This window comes from Acyrthosiphon pisum, chromosome A1, assembly GCF_005508785.2.
Source record: "Acyrthosiphon pisum isolate AL4f chromosome A1, pea_aphid_22Mar2018_4r6ur, whole genome shotgun sequence".
NCBI lineage: Eukaryota > Metazoa > Arthropoda > Insecta > Hemiptera > Aphididae > Acyrthosiphon > Acyrthosiphon pisum.
In genome coordinates, this window is record NC_042494.1 from 156707889 (window position 1) to 156726054 (window position 18166).

General features: G+C 28.1%; 1 protein-coding gene and 2 long non-coding RNA genes across 3 annotated transcripts; 1 reads left to right on the forward strand and 2 right to left on the reverse strand.

The window, feature by feature from the left end:
* Positions 1–5407: 5407 nt before the first annotated feature.
* On the reverse strand, positions 5408–7031 carry LOC100570783. The gene is made up of 3 exons (XR_510423.3): positions 6938–7031; positions 6697–6849; positions 5408–5532 (listed from the first exon to the last, which is right to left on the reverse strand). It is a non-coding gene; the product is annotated as an uncharacterized LOC100570783 (long non-coding RNA).
* A 5356-nt stretch (positions 7032–12387) lies between these two features.
* LOC100570877 lies at positions 12388–14210 on the reverse strand. Its single transcript, XM_029486399.1, has 4 exons — positions 14206–14210; positions 13601–13802; positions 13325–13480; positions 12388–12508 (listed from the first exon to the last, which is right to left on the reverse strand). The coding sequence occupies exons 1-4, from the start codon at positions 14208–14210 to the stop codon at positions 12500–12502; spliced, it is 372 nt and encodes a 123-aa protein (XP_029342259.1). The 3' UTR covers positions 12388–12499.
* Positions 14211–16894: 2684 nt separating this feature from the next.
* LOC103308397 lies at positions 16895–18148 on the forward strand. Its single transcript, XR_510424.3, has 3 exons — positions 16895–17009; positions 17146–17296; positions 18002–18148. It is a non-coding gene; the product is annotated as an uncharacterized LOC103308397 (long non-coding RNA).
* The last annotated feature ends 18 nt before the right edge of the window (positions 18149–18166 follow it).

Genomic DNA, 18166 nt, shown 5'->3' on the forward strand with positions numbered 1-18166 from the left:
ACTATTTAATTTAAAAATGTCAAACCGAATGTAGTTCTCTGACAAATGACGAATTGGAGGTGATGAGAGTGTAAATTAGCTCAATGAGCGATAATCAGTGTGCAATATCATTTGGGTACCATTGGACCATCACATAAAAGTCGTGGTTTACAATACTATTTTATAAATATGAAAAACTATAAAGTATTGGAAAAACTAACGAAAAACTGTGGGCATACGGGAAGCAGAAGACTTGACGTCTTACGAAACACCAGTTTTCGACGAATTCAACTTTTTTACTACTGTGATTCAGAAAGCAATAATCTAGGGATTTGAAATTTCCACTGAACACTTGTATAAACAATTTTAAGTCATTTGAAGTTTCTGATTCTTTTTTGTAAACGTAGTTATGTTTAAAAAATGTTAGTTTTTTTAATTAAGAGCGATACAATTTTAATAAACCGTTTCTCATAATTATTTGTTCTTACATACACTAAAATTATAAAATTATAATTTTTCATCAAACGATGTGTGTGATTTAGTTGTAATTTAAAAATATTAACCGTAGACATTTAAACATTTTCATTTTCCACCATTATTAATGTCATCATTTTTTGCCTATTATGAATTTTTTTAAATATTTATAAGAACCATTGTAAGCTATTTATACAAGGAACGACAAGAACCTATTCACACTATATTGTGTTGTATGTTGAAAATTAGGTCAACTTACCAAAATAAGAAATTACTAATAAAAGTATATAAAGTATCCTGTGACGGTACCAGTATCCGAGTACTGTGCCAACGCGATTTGTGGAAAACCCCCGTAAGTCCATCTCTATCTATTGGTAAATTGTTTTTGTCCTAAGTACAATTCTGTGACTATCTCCAATTTTATACAATATTTCCTTTTTCCTAACAAATCCACCGCAGTTGCGTCAATTATTTCCAAAATAAATGTATTAGCTATATAATAAATCTTTTAGGTATACACGTACAGTGGTCTCGGAAAAATGGTTAGTTTTTCGATCAACAATACGATAATACTGTGTTCACAATTTACCCGATTGATCGGACACGGTCGCGACGTTGTACGAGAGTTTCAATAAATCGTCGAGAAACGTTTGGCTTGTGACGTTCCCGATGAGTTCCATCAATGTTTTCGGTAAATCGCTCATTCCTACGGCTTCGTGACAACAACCCAAGCTGACCGAGTTTTCCGGCACGCTTTGGCGCCTGAGTATGGACGATTGGAGTACGCCGAACAGAAGAATATTGAGTTCGGCATTCGCGTGGACCAACCAAATGCATTTGGCTTTACGGCACAACGGAATCACAACTTATTATTTTTTTTCCATGACATTTTTTTATCCCATATTATTCATAAAACTTAAAAGTTATGCATGGACGCACATCAGGTGAAAGTTAAGCAGTGCTAAAATTATATTTGATGTTCCTCATACACTTATACGCATAACTTATAAGTTATAACGTCATGATAATTTGAATAAAAATATAGATTTTAATGAATAATCCAACTAAGACAACGAATTAATAATAATATCGCAATTATAACAATTATAAATCAATGAAATAAATGCAAAAATAAATATTATAATATAATAATATAGGACAATAGTATATTTATAGAGTTAGAGAAGACAATTTAGTTTAAGATGTTCAATTTGTTAAAATATATTCAATAATATGCACCTATATTTTCAAAACAAGTCATCATAGATATAAAAAAGACATGGGTGTGTGTCAGAAGACACGACAGAAGTGAATATTTATCTTTGATTGGAATATATATTATATATAAATATATAAATAAATAATAACGAATGTATACAATATTGAGTATAAATAAAAAAAGTGTCTTAATTTAATTTACGTTGAGCGTTAAATGCGTGTTAAACGGTCCGCTGTCGCCTATTCACTTCAAAAACATTTTTAAATACAAATGCAATACGCAAACCCTGAGTGTTTATTTATTTGAAATCTAGGGATGCTAATCTCCCTTAATCACCCCCCTCCTTATGTGCGCCTATGAATATAATATATATTGCACACGTTAACGCACCGTTCGTTGGATGAGTAAACGTATATTATTAATTATAATTATTGATCGATGAAATATATTTCAAATCAATTTCGAAAACCAAAAACAATAATTATAGTAATATTATATTATATTATCACCCATTACGTCGTAGAACCGTATTAATATCGGTAGCTTATTTGAACATTCCATCACAGAGTTTAGAGTCGGCGGCATCAAACACAGGGTCAACATCCCATCGAGATAATGTGTATATTTCGGTTCGATCGAAAAGTTTTCAGCCAAATACTCGATTATGTCGTTCGCATAAAACAAATGGTCAAGCGACTTCAGCGTATAAAATATAAACACACAAAATATAATAACTACCTATACAGTTATTTATACCCAATTCGATATTATATATTTTGAGCTTAATCATTATTAGGTATCTACTGACAAAACGATTACAACTTTAGTATTATATCAATTGCAGTGTGCACGGCTAGCCTACTTATGCCTACTTATACCTACTTATAAATACTGGTTTTAATTTCTAAACGAAAAAAAAGAACGGCGTACCGACATACAGTGGTTGTAGGTAGGTAGTCGGACACATAATATGTTCATTCCAGATATGGTATATACCAGGTCGGTGCTCTGGTATTAAAACTTTCTATGAATCGATCGTCTCCGCGGATAATTCCGCGCCACATCGGTCGTATTATGCAATATTAACGCGCGAAAACAATCGGTCTGCGATTACTGCAGTAAACTAACAATATTATTATTATAGGTATTTTTTCGCTTTGTCCATTGTCGATCAATGCACTCAGGCCGAAACCTCGTAGTATCTGCTTCTCGTCGATGAGGGACATTATGCACTTATACGCCGTAGGTTAGGGGGCTTAGCTTAATTTATCGGTCCTGTAATAACTTGTCATTTTATTGCCTTATACTACGCCATATTTGACAACCGTAATAACTTATTGCGACTAGGGTTTGACCGGGTATAAGCTATAAAAACTCATCTTTAATTTATTAGATAAACGTTGAAAAATAAACATTGATATATTTTGTACAAATAAAATATATTGAAACTCATTTTAGATTCTGAGCGGAGCGATGAATGTATTGATTTAAAAATGATTTGTGTTTTTTTTTTATTATTATTTTTTTTTGTATATCTGTCATCACCGTTTTGGCCAGTAAAACTGTTTCAATATTCTTCAACAGTATCTTGTTTGATGGGGAAGTGAACATAGTTGGTGCATTTGGAAGGTTAAAACTTAATTAGTTTTCAAATACGCAGGGAAAAATAAAAAAAAAATTAAGGAAACACCACAGTAAGTTGTACGCAAAATAGTTTTTTGAAAAAATCGATTTTGGTTTTTGGTGTTACTCTAAGACAAATAACTTGACACATGAAATTTTCTTTAAATGTTTATATTAGCATTTTCTGTACACGATAAAATTTTAAAAATATTTTGACTTGTTTTAGTGGCTTGCGGACATTTTAAGTTTCTAATTTTTTTTTTTTGTCTATAAATGTCAATTAAATTTTATTCGTTGAGTCGAAAAGCTTGAAAAACGTATACAAGGCTCCTGATATATTGTTTCAATAGCAGTTGAAAAATATTTAAAATACATAAGCACAATTTTTTACAAACATTTAAAGTTCGATTTTTTACAAAATCTATCAAATTTAAAAATTAAAAATTATTTTGTAGTTAAAAATTTAAAAAGTTTTCAACTTTTATAGGTAAGATTGAAAATGTAAAAGAAAGTTCCACGTATTAGGTTATTCTGTTACCAAAAAATCTCAAAAATATTTCTTTATAATATAGTTATTTTATGTTCAAGTTTGGACCAAAATTCATATTAAATAACCAAGAATAACGATTTTAGTCGTTTTGTGGTAATTTTATAATATTAATTCAACTTACCGGCTACCGTATAAATAATAATAGTAATAACAATATATTAAATATAATTATATAAAATATCCACACTGACAAACCGTCTCCACTCAGAATAGTTTTTCGTATACAATGATATTATGTCATTGAATTCAAATTTAATATAATCCATTATACTGCAGTGACCCACTTGTAACCTACTGTACAGCAGAGCGACATCCACTTACCCGCTTTTTTAAATATAATATTATATAATATGTTGATATATATAGTTGTGCACGTATACTATTCGATTCCAAAGTGTTTCATATTATGTCATTAGAAAGTACAACGTCTTAAAGTTGGTACCTACTGTGAATTAGTAAACATTTGAAACAAAACTAAGTAAAAATCAATTATTGGTCATCGACTCGCGATTCAAATTATGTATAATTTATTTAAATCGGACAGGATTTTAAAAACGAATTACCCGGTGAAATTAGTTGAAAAAGTACTTTTTTTAATGTCTATGACGTGCGTGTGTGGTTCCTTACATAAAAACCATTAGTCAAGTGAAATATTTATAATATTATTGGTTGTTTTTTTTTATAAGTATCGGAGATTGTGTATTTGTTCCACAGCGAATGCTTTAAATTGTATGTTAATGATTTGAAAAAAATAAATTGTAATTTATACACTAAAACATTGCAACGACAAATAATTCTAACAGGATATTTGTGTACATAACACCGTGATAATATTATTGTAACGAAAACACGACTTACTAGACTGCAGTTGGTAGATAATTGTATTATCTGTTCGATGTACTTGCATACCCTATCGCAATCGTGGTAAGCATTTTTCACGCACAGTGAACATTTTTGAAACAAGTAATCGAGGTTAAATGTATTTACTATCGGGAAAGGATCAACACAGATGTCCATTTTGTTAATTGCAGTTATATATTTTGTTATACTATTATATTAATAATTGAATGCAACAAAATTGGTGTGTTATTGTAAGATAATGTAGAAACGAATATATATGCCTATTTACATAGAAACAAACACAATAAACAAACGTGTTATCACGTTACCAAATAATATCTACAATAATATTTTCATAGATTAGAAACTTTATAAATTAAAATTTTTTATATATTATCAATTTTTTCTGTTACCTATGTTTCCCTGCTTTATTAATTTTTACGCTCTCCTGCAAGATCAATGCCATTTTAATAACAATGCAATGCAATAACAAACTATAGTTTTATTTATAATATTGTTGATTGTGATTTAAAATATTTCTTGAATGTTTTTGATAATATAATTATTATTTAAAGAAATTGTAAACTGATATCACCGATAGACCTTTGCTACTATTTTGTATTTGCTGACATAATATTGATTTATCATGTAATATTACCGGGTTGACATTTATCAAATAGGTAGTTATGATAAATATAAATAAAAAAAAATATAACGAACGCTTAACGGAAGAGTCTGTTTTATTTAGCAATGTCAATACATATTATAATATATTAATTACATGACGTATTGTTTGGATTATGGCATTCTTGAGTTTGTAATGGATGAACTACATTATTTAACAGATCTGAAACAAAAATGTATTATACAGTTAACCATTAATCATTACACTCAAATGTTTAAAAATTAGAAATTAAAACGTTGTATAATTTGTTTCTACTCTCATTTGTATGAATGGTTTAAACAAACTATAGTTGTTAAAATTATGTCTGTAAAACGGGTATAGTATATATTATACATGTATTAAGGTATGCTATTTATTTAAATTTACCTTTTGGGATCGAAGAATTTATCTAGGGCTACTCGTGTTAACTATTTGTATTATATTTATTGCTATATTGTTTAGGTATTGATTATTTTTTTTTAACTGAAACCTCTTAATATAAATCATATTATTATAATATGTCACTATAGTCACACTTTCCAATGGCCTTCCTGCTGAGAGTTTATTATCAATAAAGAAAATATTATGTACATATTATAAATTTCAAGTTCTAAGTAGGTAGGTACATTAAATGTTGATTTATTAATTTAAAGAAATATCAAATTAATTATAACACCACGCTAAATTATTCAATAGGCGACGTTTGTAACTAATTATACTAAGTCGTTTAAACATTTTCTTTATGAAAAAGGGTTTGAAAAATTAATTTATTTTTCAGTCAAGGCCCCGCGCAAGTTGGTCTTTATATGTTAAAACATATCTATCCAACTATAATTAATATTATAATGATTTAAACTTGAAAGCAGATTTGCGTTATTAAGAAAAAAAAAAAAAAAAAAGAGTTTTACTTTGTAGCATGTGTAGACAGTATTTAAACAAAAACAAACATATTTTTATTCTTAAAACTGACTTATATTTTATAATACTTATTAAATTAATACTTTATTGATAATTTTTTTCGGAATAATTACAATCTTGTCTTAAATGATGGATTTTTTTTATAATGTTATCATACTTTTTGATAGGAAAAATAGTCAACTTGATTGTTTTTCATACCTGATTTATATTTTCTATCCGTTACTATTGAATTGATATTTATTTTATGATTTAATATATACGCGTGGATATAATAGAGTTAAAATGAGAACAATATGTGTATTGATTACTAATAAAATCAAATAGAATTAAAACAAATGCCGGTATAGATCATTTCTACGATCACCGAAAATGATACTTATCGTAGGTAGGTACAACTGTAGGTTTATAATATTGTAAGTAGGTACTCACCATCGATTGGCTGGTAGCTGGGGCGGCTTTGGCGACCTTGTTGATGGCCTTGGGAGATTGGACTTGTCCGACGACAACAATGTTCATGGATACCTTTTCAGCGCCCATTTTTGATGTTGGTTGGTTTTCGTGGAATAAAATACGAAGTGAAAACTGAAAGCACAAAAAAAAAAATAAGAATTAATGGTCATTCGGACGACCAACTGAAACCATTATTATTCATAAATCACATTATACTCACCAAAGAATAGAATTGCACAAAAAATGCGTTATGCCGAAATCGAGATCCCGAGCGCCCTTTTATACGCTAATCTCTCGAGGATTGATAGAAGTGGGACGGACGTGGCGTGATTATAATTTTATGGCTCGGACGTGGCGTGATTTTGATATTATTATTGTGGGCTGATGTTTTATACTTTATACATAGTGCACTGCACAATTAGTCGATTTACAAAATGCACATATGATACACAATACAAACCGATTAGTAACTCGAAATTACGTAGTTCATAAAAATAATTTCGTAAGAAATGTACTTTTTGTTTTGCTTACCATCAGCTACTTCATAAAGTTATTGATATTCAACATGCGTTCTAAACAGAATATTATAAAATATGTTAAATTAAAAGTAATAAAGAACGTAAGACAAACAACTTAGAAAATAGTGATAAATTCATAATATTACATAACTTACCTATAAAAGAAAAAATTGTCATAAGCCAATTAAAAAAAATATTTTTCTAATTTTTAACACAGAAATAATTTATGTCATTAAATATTGTCGTTTTTTAGATTTTAATAATTGTTTGATACTATGTCTGGTCAAAATATTTTTTTAGTTCAAATTGGAGCATTTTTCATTATTTAACTATAAAATATTCAAATATGTAATTAGAGCACGAGCCTCTTGATCTCGGACTCGTGAGTTCCGAGTTCAACGTCGGGCACCACTTTGTCGTATCCTAAGCGTATCCTAGCCAAACCTGCTATCGTCTTACCTAAGTACTCTCTAAGTCAATGACCCAACTATGATTTAATTTAGCTGGCGCTGTTGCTCATGGGGGGAGGTACACATGTTGTATCATACATATTAAATTTAATTTAAATTCAAAAACTTAAATATAAATATAAAATAAAAAATATAAAATTTTAAATAGGTACTCACAAACCGTACAAAAATACCATAAATACTTTTAAATTTATATCATGTTTAATGAATTCTAATATAACTCGAATATTTTGTGAGAATTTCTAGTTTCTACATTTCTTCACTTTTGAGTTACAACAAAAAACCAAATTAGCATTTTCTAAAATTCAAAAAATTCCAGTTTTTCATAATTTTTTTTTATTTTATCGCACAAGTACTTGGTTAAATACTAGGACATTTTTACTTTTGACTCCCTCCTCCCCGCTCCCGAAAACCAACCAGATAAAATGTTCTACCAGCAATCACGCTCAACGTTGAAATCTTGAAAATCATGTACCTATGTTTACTGCTCCAGAATGTGGTGACAGAAGGAAAAATAAAAATAAAAAATAACTAAAAACACTAATCATTGTAAAATCAATACATTTTCATCTTTTTGCTCAGAATCTAAAACACTAAGAAATATAATATTTTTTGTTGTATGAATATATGTTGTTGGTACCTATACGGGACTTAAATCCGTTTTGAAAATATATTTATCGTATTAAAATGCAGTTGCGGCTGTACCTTTTTTGCGGTAATATATAAAATATATATAGTAAACAGATGACGTATAATTTAATCACGTGCGAGACTTGACGTCAGATAGCTGCTCGTGTCAACTCGAGTGCGCATATGTATATATATACCTATATATTATATTATAAACGTTTCATAATTCGCACGTTGCCGGGTACGTCTATCCCAGACACAATTTTCGCAGACGACACTCGCATTTGTCTCGATAAACAGCGTTCGTTCGAAAATTACCATTTCCGGCCCATTATTATTACGTCGACCTTATCCGACTACTACGCGTGTGCCAAAATGTATATTATTATAAAAGAGCTTTGTCTTGCGGGGATACCGATCAAATTATTCTATAAAATAGATATTATTTCGTATAATATATACCGTCAATCAATGCCAGCACACCGATTTAGTTTCGATATCGTATACAAATACAAAGTAGGTGTCGTTTGGATATATATAGCGTCCATCTATATCATGTTCCGATGTGTTTGGTAATCGCATTTTTTTTTATCAGAGTTCTAACGACCAAAGTCAAACGTGTATAATATAGGTGAACGCTAATTATTAATGATTAACAACACACCATATTATGTATAAATAATATTATCATTGATTTCATCGGACCATAATTTCGCTGAAAACAAAAACTTTATTTTGTTAATGTTGTGTTATTTGATTGTAAAGACTCTCGGTAGATTGATGTGTGATAAACATGTATGTCTTTAAAATTAATTGGTATTATTTTTATTTATTTTTTAAATTAAAGTAGATATATATCGTCACCTAAGAACCATCATGGCCAATCTCAAAAAATTCAAATATGCGTTTTATATATCAATAGATTCGTATTTTCGAGACACGCGAGACCAAGTGATTAGTTTTGATGTTTGACCGTTAGGTTCGCTGTAAAAATTCCAAATGTCATCATGGCCTATCTAAAATTTTTATTAGTGGTATCATAGGTGGTATCATGGCCTATCTAAGATTGTTATCAGTGGTATGTTATGTTATCATGGCCAATCTAAAAATATCGGAACTGCCACCAATAATAGTAAATAGAGAGCCGTCAGCAGCCAATAATTCGATGAAATTAGTTTTACTAATATTATAATTATTATTGACAATAAGATGAAACATTTTAGAGTTAATTAATGTCAAAAGGTATACCAACATTTAAAATTCCTAACAAAAAAAACTGTTTTTTGTTCACCCTGAAAAGTTGGGAAAACTGAGATTGGCCATGATGGTTCTTAGGTGGCGATATCTATATAGTTGATTACCCTACATGATATCTTTTTACATTACAGCTGGTTACAGAAATATGCCATACTTTATTGTCTTATGAATATTAAAATATTTATTAGGTACTATTAATATAATTCACCCGGTGGATCTCCCACATTATAAATTAAGTAAAACGAAACAGAATAGTTCCAATTACAACGTAAGCTCAATAATACACAATATGCATAATAAACATAATATTATAAATTATAATTGAGTGCTTACGAGGGTTGAATAAAGCAATTTTAAGAGTACCCACCTGCAGTGTTAATGCGAGTAAGACTAAATGTGGTTTAAATGATATTATATTAGCATAATTAATTATAATATTTGTTTGATATATTTTATGGTCCACTTAATCAATCATTATAAAATATTTTTTTGCGAGATAAATCAAAAATCGATTGTCGATAATTTATTTATCATGGTAAACCGTCATTGTAATTTTTACTGCATCGAAAAATAAATGCAAGTATTTTATTTATTTATATATTATATTATATATATAATATTATATACATGCACTAGCTAACGGGTTATTGCCCGTAAAGAATATTTATTGCTTTTGCTTGCACGCGTTGAATGAAAGAATTGTTTATTGTTTTATTTTTGGCGGCTCCTAACTAAAATGAAAACCAATGAAAGCACCAACCAAATCTAATATTTGGAAAGGAATTCAATAGATTTTGAGGTTTCCGATATTTCCGAGTATTGAAAAATACACAATCATTTTTGAAAAAAATTGTAGAAGAAAAATGTTATATTTAGTGTTGGATAAAATTAAGGTTATTATAATAAATCCCGGAAGAGAAGTCCGAGGAAAAAATTCCGATTTGATTTTTTGCCGGAAAAATAGTCCGACCACAAAATGAATAAACAGAAAAAAAGTCTACTTTGATTTTTTTCATTCAATCTATATTAGACAGGTTGTCATTTTTTCCAATAAATAAAGTTTACGACGGAATGAAAGAGAACAGAAGCAGCTTCAGTGGCGTTCTTGATTATTTTGATTCCACACACGTCAATAGTACTATGGAAAGCCAGGGAAAAGTATGAATATAACATATAATAAAAAAAATTGTATTTTCATTAGAAATATAGAACGTTTATGAAGCTACGAAGACTGTCAACATCGCACTAATAATATTTGCAAGAGTTGAAATAACCGTCTTATGTATCTTGTTGGACAGGCGCACCCAAGAGTCCAGAAGTTAATTTCTAAAATGCGTGAAGAGTTAGGAATATTAGTTAGGAGTAAATAGAGCTAAAATAGTGGTACATATAAGAATGAAGTGGATGGATTCCAGCACCAAAAAGACGGAAGTTTGGTAACACCGGTGAACGTTTTAGAAACTTATATGCTGTAGAGTGGCCAATAATGAAATATTAGTGGAAGAATTTTTAATTATAATATTGACAATTGTATTCGTAAACGAAATAAATATTAACGAAACATTAGTCTTAAATTATATTATAGGTAAATTCTCATATCATTCATGTTCTATATCGACAAATTATTTTTCAGTATTATTGATTTTACATTATATCATATATTATTTTACCTTTCATTATATATTTTATAATATTTATAAATCAAGACTTTTTCTTTGTACTTTTTTAGCAATTCACATAATATGATAGTTTCATTTTTTTATGCCTGTAAGATGTAAATATACAAAAAAAATGTTATATAATAGATAAATATATTATGCAATGAGTAAATTGAAAATAGAAGTATATACAGTAAATTATGGTTAACATCAAAATAACGTTATTTCCTATAGGTAGTAAATAACAGTGGTTAATTAACAAACCAGTATAATTATCGGGATTTATTGTTTTTTTTTTTTTTGGTGTTTTATTTTAGACGAAATCATTTGGAGCGAAATCATACCATATCTGATCAATGATCATTATAATCGTAATCATTGTTCCTATAGTATATTGATTATTTATTATATGAGATAGGTAGGTACATAGGTACATTTTAAATACATATTATTTATGTCATCAATGTCACCATAAATTGAAATTAATAAATAACAGTTGTATACCTATAATAGTTGAATAATATCAAATTTTACTTATCACTTATCAATTATTACCTATAATATGGTCCAACAACATGGACCTCGCGGAGTAATGATTGCGCTAGGATGCATCTCCTGTACCTAGTGACTTGTAATCTCAATTACACACTATCAATATCATGATTATAGGTTATGATTAACATTATAATATAGTGAATATACAATTTATCACAGTATTACGAGATATTAATTATCGGTATTAATTTTAAGTAATATTTCTTATTCCAACTTAAAAGCTAACTCTCTATTTTATCACAAGCATCGGCTTAAATAAGTAGATAATTGTATTTATATATTATATATTTTAGTGTGTTTATATTATACAAATAAAATCAAAAAAAAAAAATTACTCTTAAATCATATTATACATTAATTTTACTACACTTTTGTTTACAGGTTGCATATGATCCATGCATTCTAAGCTGTTATTGTACCATGGCTATCATACAATATGATAATAAACAATAAACGAACCTTTTTTAATGTTTTGTAAAAATAATATTCGCGTACTATGATAGTATAGGTACGTTATATATTTGGATAATGTTTCTTAAAACTAAATAAATGTATAATGAGGTAATCAAAAAACAAAGTAAATTACGGAAAAGATTGGTATATTTTGTTATGTCAATACATGATATTGATTAGATACACGTACTGTTTGGGCTATGGCATTTTTGAGTTTGCGATGGATGAATTACATTTTGAATTAACAGTTCTGAAACAAAATAAATAAGCATAGTGCAAAATAAATATTGAACACAGCGGTATGTAATAATAATTATAAATTAGATTATAAGTTATACTAGTCATTTATTTATCGTGTACCTATCATAAGTCGGTATCAAAAAAAAAAAACAAAAAACAATATGATCATTATAATATTTAGGAATTTAGGAGAATAATATTATACTGCTACACTACAAATTAGAAAAACCTTAAATATATTTAAGCTACATAATAACATTTTGACATTTTGTGGTTAATTAATTTTAATTATTTATATGATACAAAAGACTCAACGAGATTTTGGGTCTCTCCTCTCTAAACAATAGTGTAAGTTTCCTAGACATTTTTATATATACCTACTTAATATACAGAATGTAACAAGAAGACCTAACAAAATAATGCTACTTAAACATATGACAAAAATTGTGAAAATTATAATATTATGGTTAGTAAATAACTAAAGAAATATACTCATGTCAGGAAATTCGCAAAAATAATATTTTGAAAAAAGTTATTACGTTTTAAATTAATTTACTCAACATATAAACCACTTGATTTAATTTAAATTAATTTTTTTTATTTTCACAATTAAAAAAAAATTATAATTGTTTTTATATATCATATACGTGTAGCGCAAGTGACTATAAACTATATACATAAAAACAAATATTGATTAGAACAAAAGTTATTTCATCTATCAGGTCTTCCTGTATCCTGTGTAGTGAGCTTATAAATATAATATATTGCACCCTTCGAATTTTTAATGAATATTATAATTAATATACGTGTGGAGCTTTAAACTCACCATCAATTGGTGGCTGGTGGCTGGTGCGGCTTTGGCGACCTTGTTGATGGCCTTACAAGATTGGACTTCACCGACGACAACGATGTTCATGGATACCTTTTCTGCGCCCATTTTTGGTTTTGGTTGGTTTTTCTTGGAGTGAAATAGAGTAAAAGACTGAAAGATACAAAAAATCAAAATCAAACAGACGTTTAAATTTCGAGCGTTGTGTAATAACGCTAAAACGAAAACAAAACATAAAAGTTGCCGTTATTGTTTCGCAGGTTAAGTACTCACCAAAGAATAGATTTGCACAAAAAATGTGTTATGCCGGAATCGATGAATCGGTCTCCTATTTATACCCCTGATTAGCGTCGGATGGCATGGTATGATCGCACAACGACGAACGGCCGTTGGTCGCCGACAAAGTGGTGCCACGTCCTGGTTCGGCGTTATAGGTATTATTGTTATTGTGTTTACACCATTATTGATATTATTACTATTAATATAATGCTACACATTGTGATAGATTGGGTAAGTTCAAACTACAATATGCTCGCACCATGTAATATTATTATATATTTTATAATAATATATAATAATACACAATGACTGCAGCAGAATAACACAAATTGCTTAAGACGTTGGATCATAATAATATGTATTACGAGTATATATTATATTATATTGGTCACAGGAGGCTTTTTTGACACAGTTTTACGATTAATATTATACTATTATATACAGTCGAATACGACGTGACAGTATTCATAGGGAATTTTGAAAGAAATTGTACCTGCGCGTCAAGGTAAACAATGAATAAAGAAACGAAAAATTATATTAGTAAGAATTAGTATATAAATTACCTGTATAATCAATTGTAGATCTTCACTGAAATTTACTGCATTATCATAATATTTAAATATTATGAAGGTATATCGTTATGGGGAATAATCGTATAACAATCGTAAAACGCAGTAGTGTATCCAGGGATGGGGTCTAATGGACTTTAACCACCCCTTTTGGACGTACTAAATCAATAGATTTCCAAGTCAAAAGCAACGACGGATGAAGCGATGATGGTTGAATTTGGTCAAAATAAAACTAATCAACTATTTTTGTTGCTGCTAAATTTGTCCTGATTTTGAAAATATATGTTTACCTTATACCTAATCTATAATATAAAAATGAATCGCAAAATGTGTTGGTAAGCGCACAACTCAACAACGCCTGGACCAATTTGGCCAATTTTTTTTTTCATTTCAAATTTATAGGTCCAGTTTAAAAGTATTAGAGTTTATACAAAATATAAAGTAGAATGTAAACTGTTTTATTTTAGATAATTATATATTTTACAAGTACCTACAACGTAAATTATTACTGTTATTATTAATTAAGAGTTACATTTTGCATTCAAAGTCACTGTTTTGAGTAAGTACAGAGTATTGTTATCATTCGAGGACTCGATATGTAGCGACAATGTGACTTTGTAATATTGTATGTAGGGACTGGTTTTAAAACTGAGTAAATAGTCTCATTGATTACATATTAGGTACCTACTAAAGTTGGGTCAAGTAAATATAATATAAACGTTATGTACCTACGTTTATTTATAAGCTAATAATTAACAAACAATATATTTAACTCGAAAGCGTAAAGTTAATTAGGAAAAAATTAAAAGATACTAACTAAACTTTAACTAAAATAAGGTGTGTATTAATGTATTTGTCCCCTGCTGGGTCAAGAATAATAAATTCAGCAACTTACGAATTTTTAAATAATAACAATAAACATTTTGTTGTCTTACTATACCTTCTAATGTTGCAATACTAGTAATGATTTAGGCAATTACATACTTTTATTGTGCTAACTTATTCATTAAATCAAGGATTAAGTATTTGGTATTTTATTAAAATTCATTGTATACATTGTGTGATTACATAAAAAATAATTCATTAATTTTAACTTATAGGTACCTGCAATTATAGCATGTGCAAAGATGATTTTAACTTGGTGTGTTTTTGACATAAACTGGAAAAAGCTAAGGTGCCAAAATGAATACATCGGCTAGTTATACAATTATATACATTTGCTAAGAAAATCAACTACTTAGTTAAGTTAACAAAAATAATAACTTTTTAACTAGTTAATGTTCATCTTTGTATACCTATACTATTGAAACATAATAACATAGGTAGTAGGTACTCATATTCCGATATTTAGAATTAATAAATTTCGTATTGAACCTATTCCGATTTCCGATAGTGCTCAATTATTATATATAATATATGTAATATAATATTAACAAAATTTATTTTATAATTTGTAAGTTTGTAGGAACTATATTGAATGTTTAAAATTAATTCAAGAGATCAACTCATTAATTAATACTGGTCATTCAATATTGTATACCATTGTATTTGGTTTTTTTTGGGGGGGGGAGCTCTTCAATAAATTGCATAATATCAAGATAATCAATATAAATTGCAATCATCATAATACATAGATAGGCACATCTCAAAACACTTAATATATTATTTTAAACATAAAATATTTTTATTGTAATTCATCAAATAAAACATAAAGATAGTTTTTATTAAATGCGAAACGAAATCTAAATTTAATTTTTTAAATGAATTCTAATTTTCGTTTTTAAAGTCTTGAGAATAGGTTGTTAGTATTACAACTCACTGGTTTTCGCTATTAAAACATAATTTAGGTATAGAGGAAATATACGAATTTGATGAAGTACAACTTACTACAACCTATATGGTACCTACTAAACCTTACTATACACTATATAGTATAGATGATACATTTAATAAAAAAACACTCATTATTTCAAAAGTATAATAGACATTTTTGAAAAAAAAATATGTACATGTTTTCAAGTCGTTAAAAACCAATTTTTTTAAAAAATATATAATTTTTTAAGTTTTTACTTTAATGAATAAAAACATACAGTTTTAATCTCAAACCATAATTTGGTTTACCACACGTTAATAGTACCTAAGACATTATATTCCATCATAACCAGTGAAGATGTAATAAGAATTACCAAAAAAAGAACAGAAAAATTGACTTTTATGATTTAATTTATTTTAATCATTTCACTATACAATTTTAAAACAATGTATATTATTTATTGTAATAATATATGTATAGATTTTATTGCAATCCATAGATCATTTATTTATCTTCAAAATCATATTATATATAATAGGCGAAATTATGGACCTTTAAATTGAGTTTTAAAAAAATTATTTTTCATACACTATAATGGCCTATATTTAGGGCATTTTTTATTACCTCTCCCCTAGGTTCGCCGCTGGTTTCCTGTATTATACATAAATCATTTTTTTTATTCTAAAGTTATGATGAAGGTAATATATTCTATAATAAGAATCAACATCAACATAAAATATATTTTCGTTTTTAATGTCGATACAACTTTTAAAATAACCTTTTACTCGCGTTATTCTTTATAAGACATGCGATTTAAAAATTTACAATTCGTCAGTTTCGTTGAAATTATACGAATAAAATTCACGCAAACATGCGTTTTATCGCATTTTTAATAATAATATCAGTATAATCATGCCACGACGCCCCACTTTCCTCGGCAGCCTCGGATGTATGTATAAAAAGGCATCCGGCTTCTCGATTCCGGCATAAAACATTTTTTTTTGTGCAAATCTATTCTTTGGTGAGTACTTACTAAACAACAATGACAATATTATCATTATTCAATATTCATTATTCGTATATTTTGATACGCGTTATAACACGTTTTCATTAGATTATAGACCAAAACTTATTCGTTTGTTTTATTTTCGTTGCAGTCTTCACTCTATTTCATTCCACGAAAACCAACCAAAATCAAAAATGGGCGCAGAAAAGGTATCCATGAACATCGTGGTCGTCGGAGAAGTCCAATCTCCTAAGGCCATCAACAAGGTCGCAAAAGCCACCCCAGCCACCAGCCAATTAATGGTGAGTGTCTGTAACTAAGCATATTATTATAATAATAGGCACCTATGTATGATAATAGTATTAATTATAATTTTTGGTGGTTAGGTAAATATAAAATTTAACTTATATACCATTCGTTATAATTTGTTTTTCTCAATATATTCAATTGTTATTTTTTTTTTTTTGTGTTTTCACTGTTTGTATTATTTCATTAATCAGCTAAATCACACAAATGCAAAATTTAATATCGGAAAATTATTTCAGTAGATATACTTATAGAGATATATTGTAGTATTTAAATAAATAACCTAATTTTGAATAATTATATTATACCGTAATAACTTTTGAAAACTTATTTTTTTGTCTCAACTTAGCTATAAACAAAGTACAATTTAATATTATAAAATATATTATTTTCCTACGTTTCTACCATATAAAATACAATTTTATTTGATTTGTGAAAAATAATATAAATTATCAAAATATAGAATTATTTTTGATTAAGGTTGTAGAAACCTATACAATAATATTAATCACGCACAAAAATGCATTTCAAACGTAATATTATACAGTTATAAGTTTATAACTTAAAGCATGTGTGATTCAGTGGTTCAAGTATTGAAGTTTATTCCTCAGTAATTAGTTGTTACTGCAATACTACCTATTATGACTTATAAGCTCAAATTAATATTCATTACAATATCTTTGTTTATTATTTTGTTTCAGAACTGTTAATTCACCATGTAGTTCATACGTTACAAACTCAAAAATGCCATAGCCCAAATATTACAATAATATGTAATTATACCAACATGTATGTAAATTAATATTATGTACATTGAAAAATAAATCAGTCTTCTCAGTTATTTGACTTTTCCTGTTTGTTTGGGC

Excerpts from the sequence above, each read along its gene's own strand:
- LOC100570877 (XM_029486399.1), bottom strand. Across the intron at positions 13,481-13,600 it reads TTGTGCAAATCTATTCTTTG|TCTTTTACTCTATTTCACTC; the intron begins GTGAGTACTTAA and ends TGTATCTTTCAG.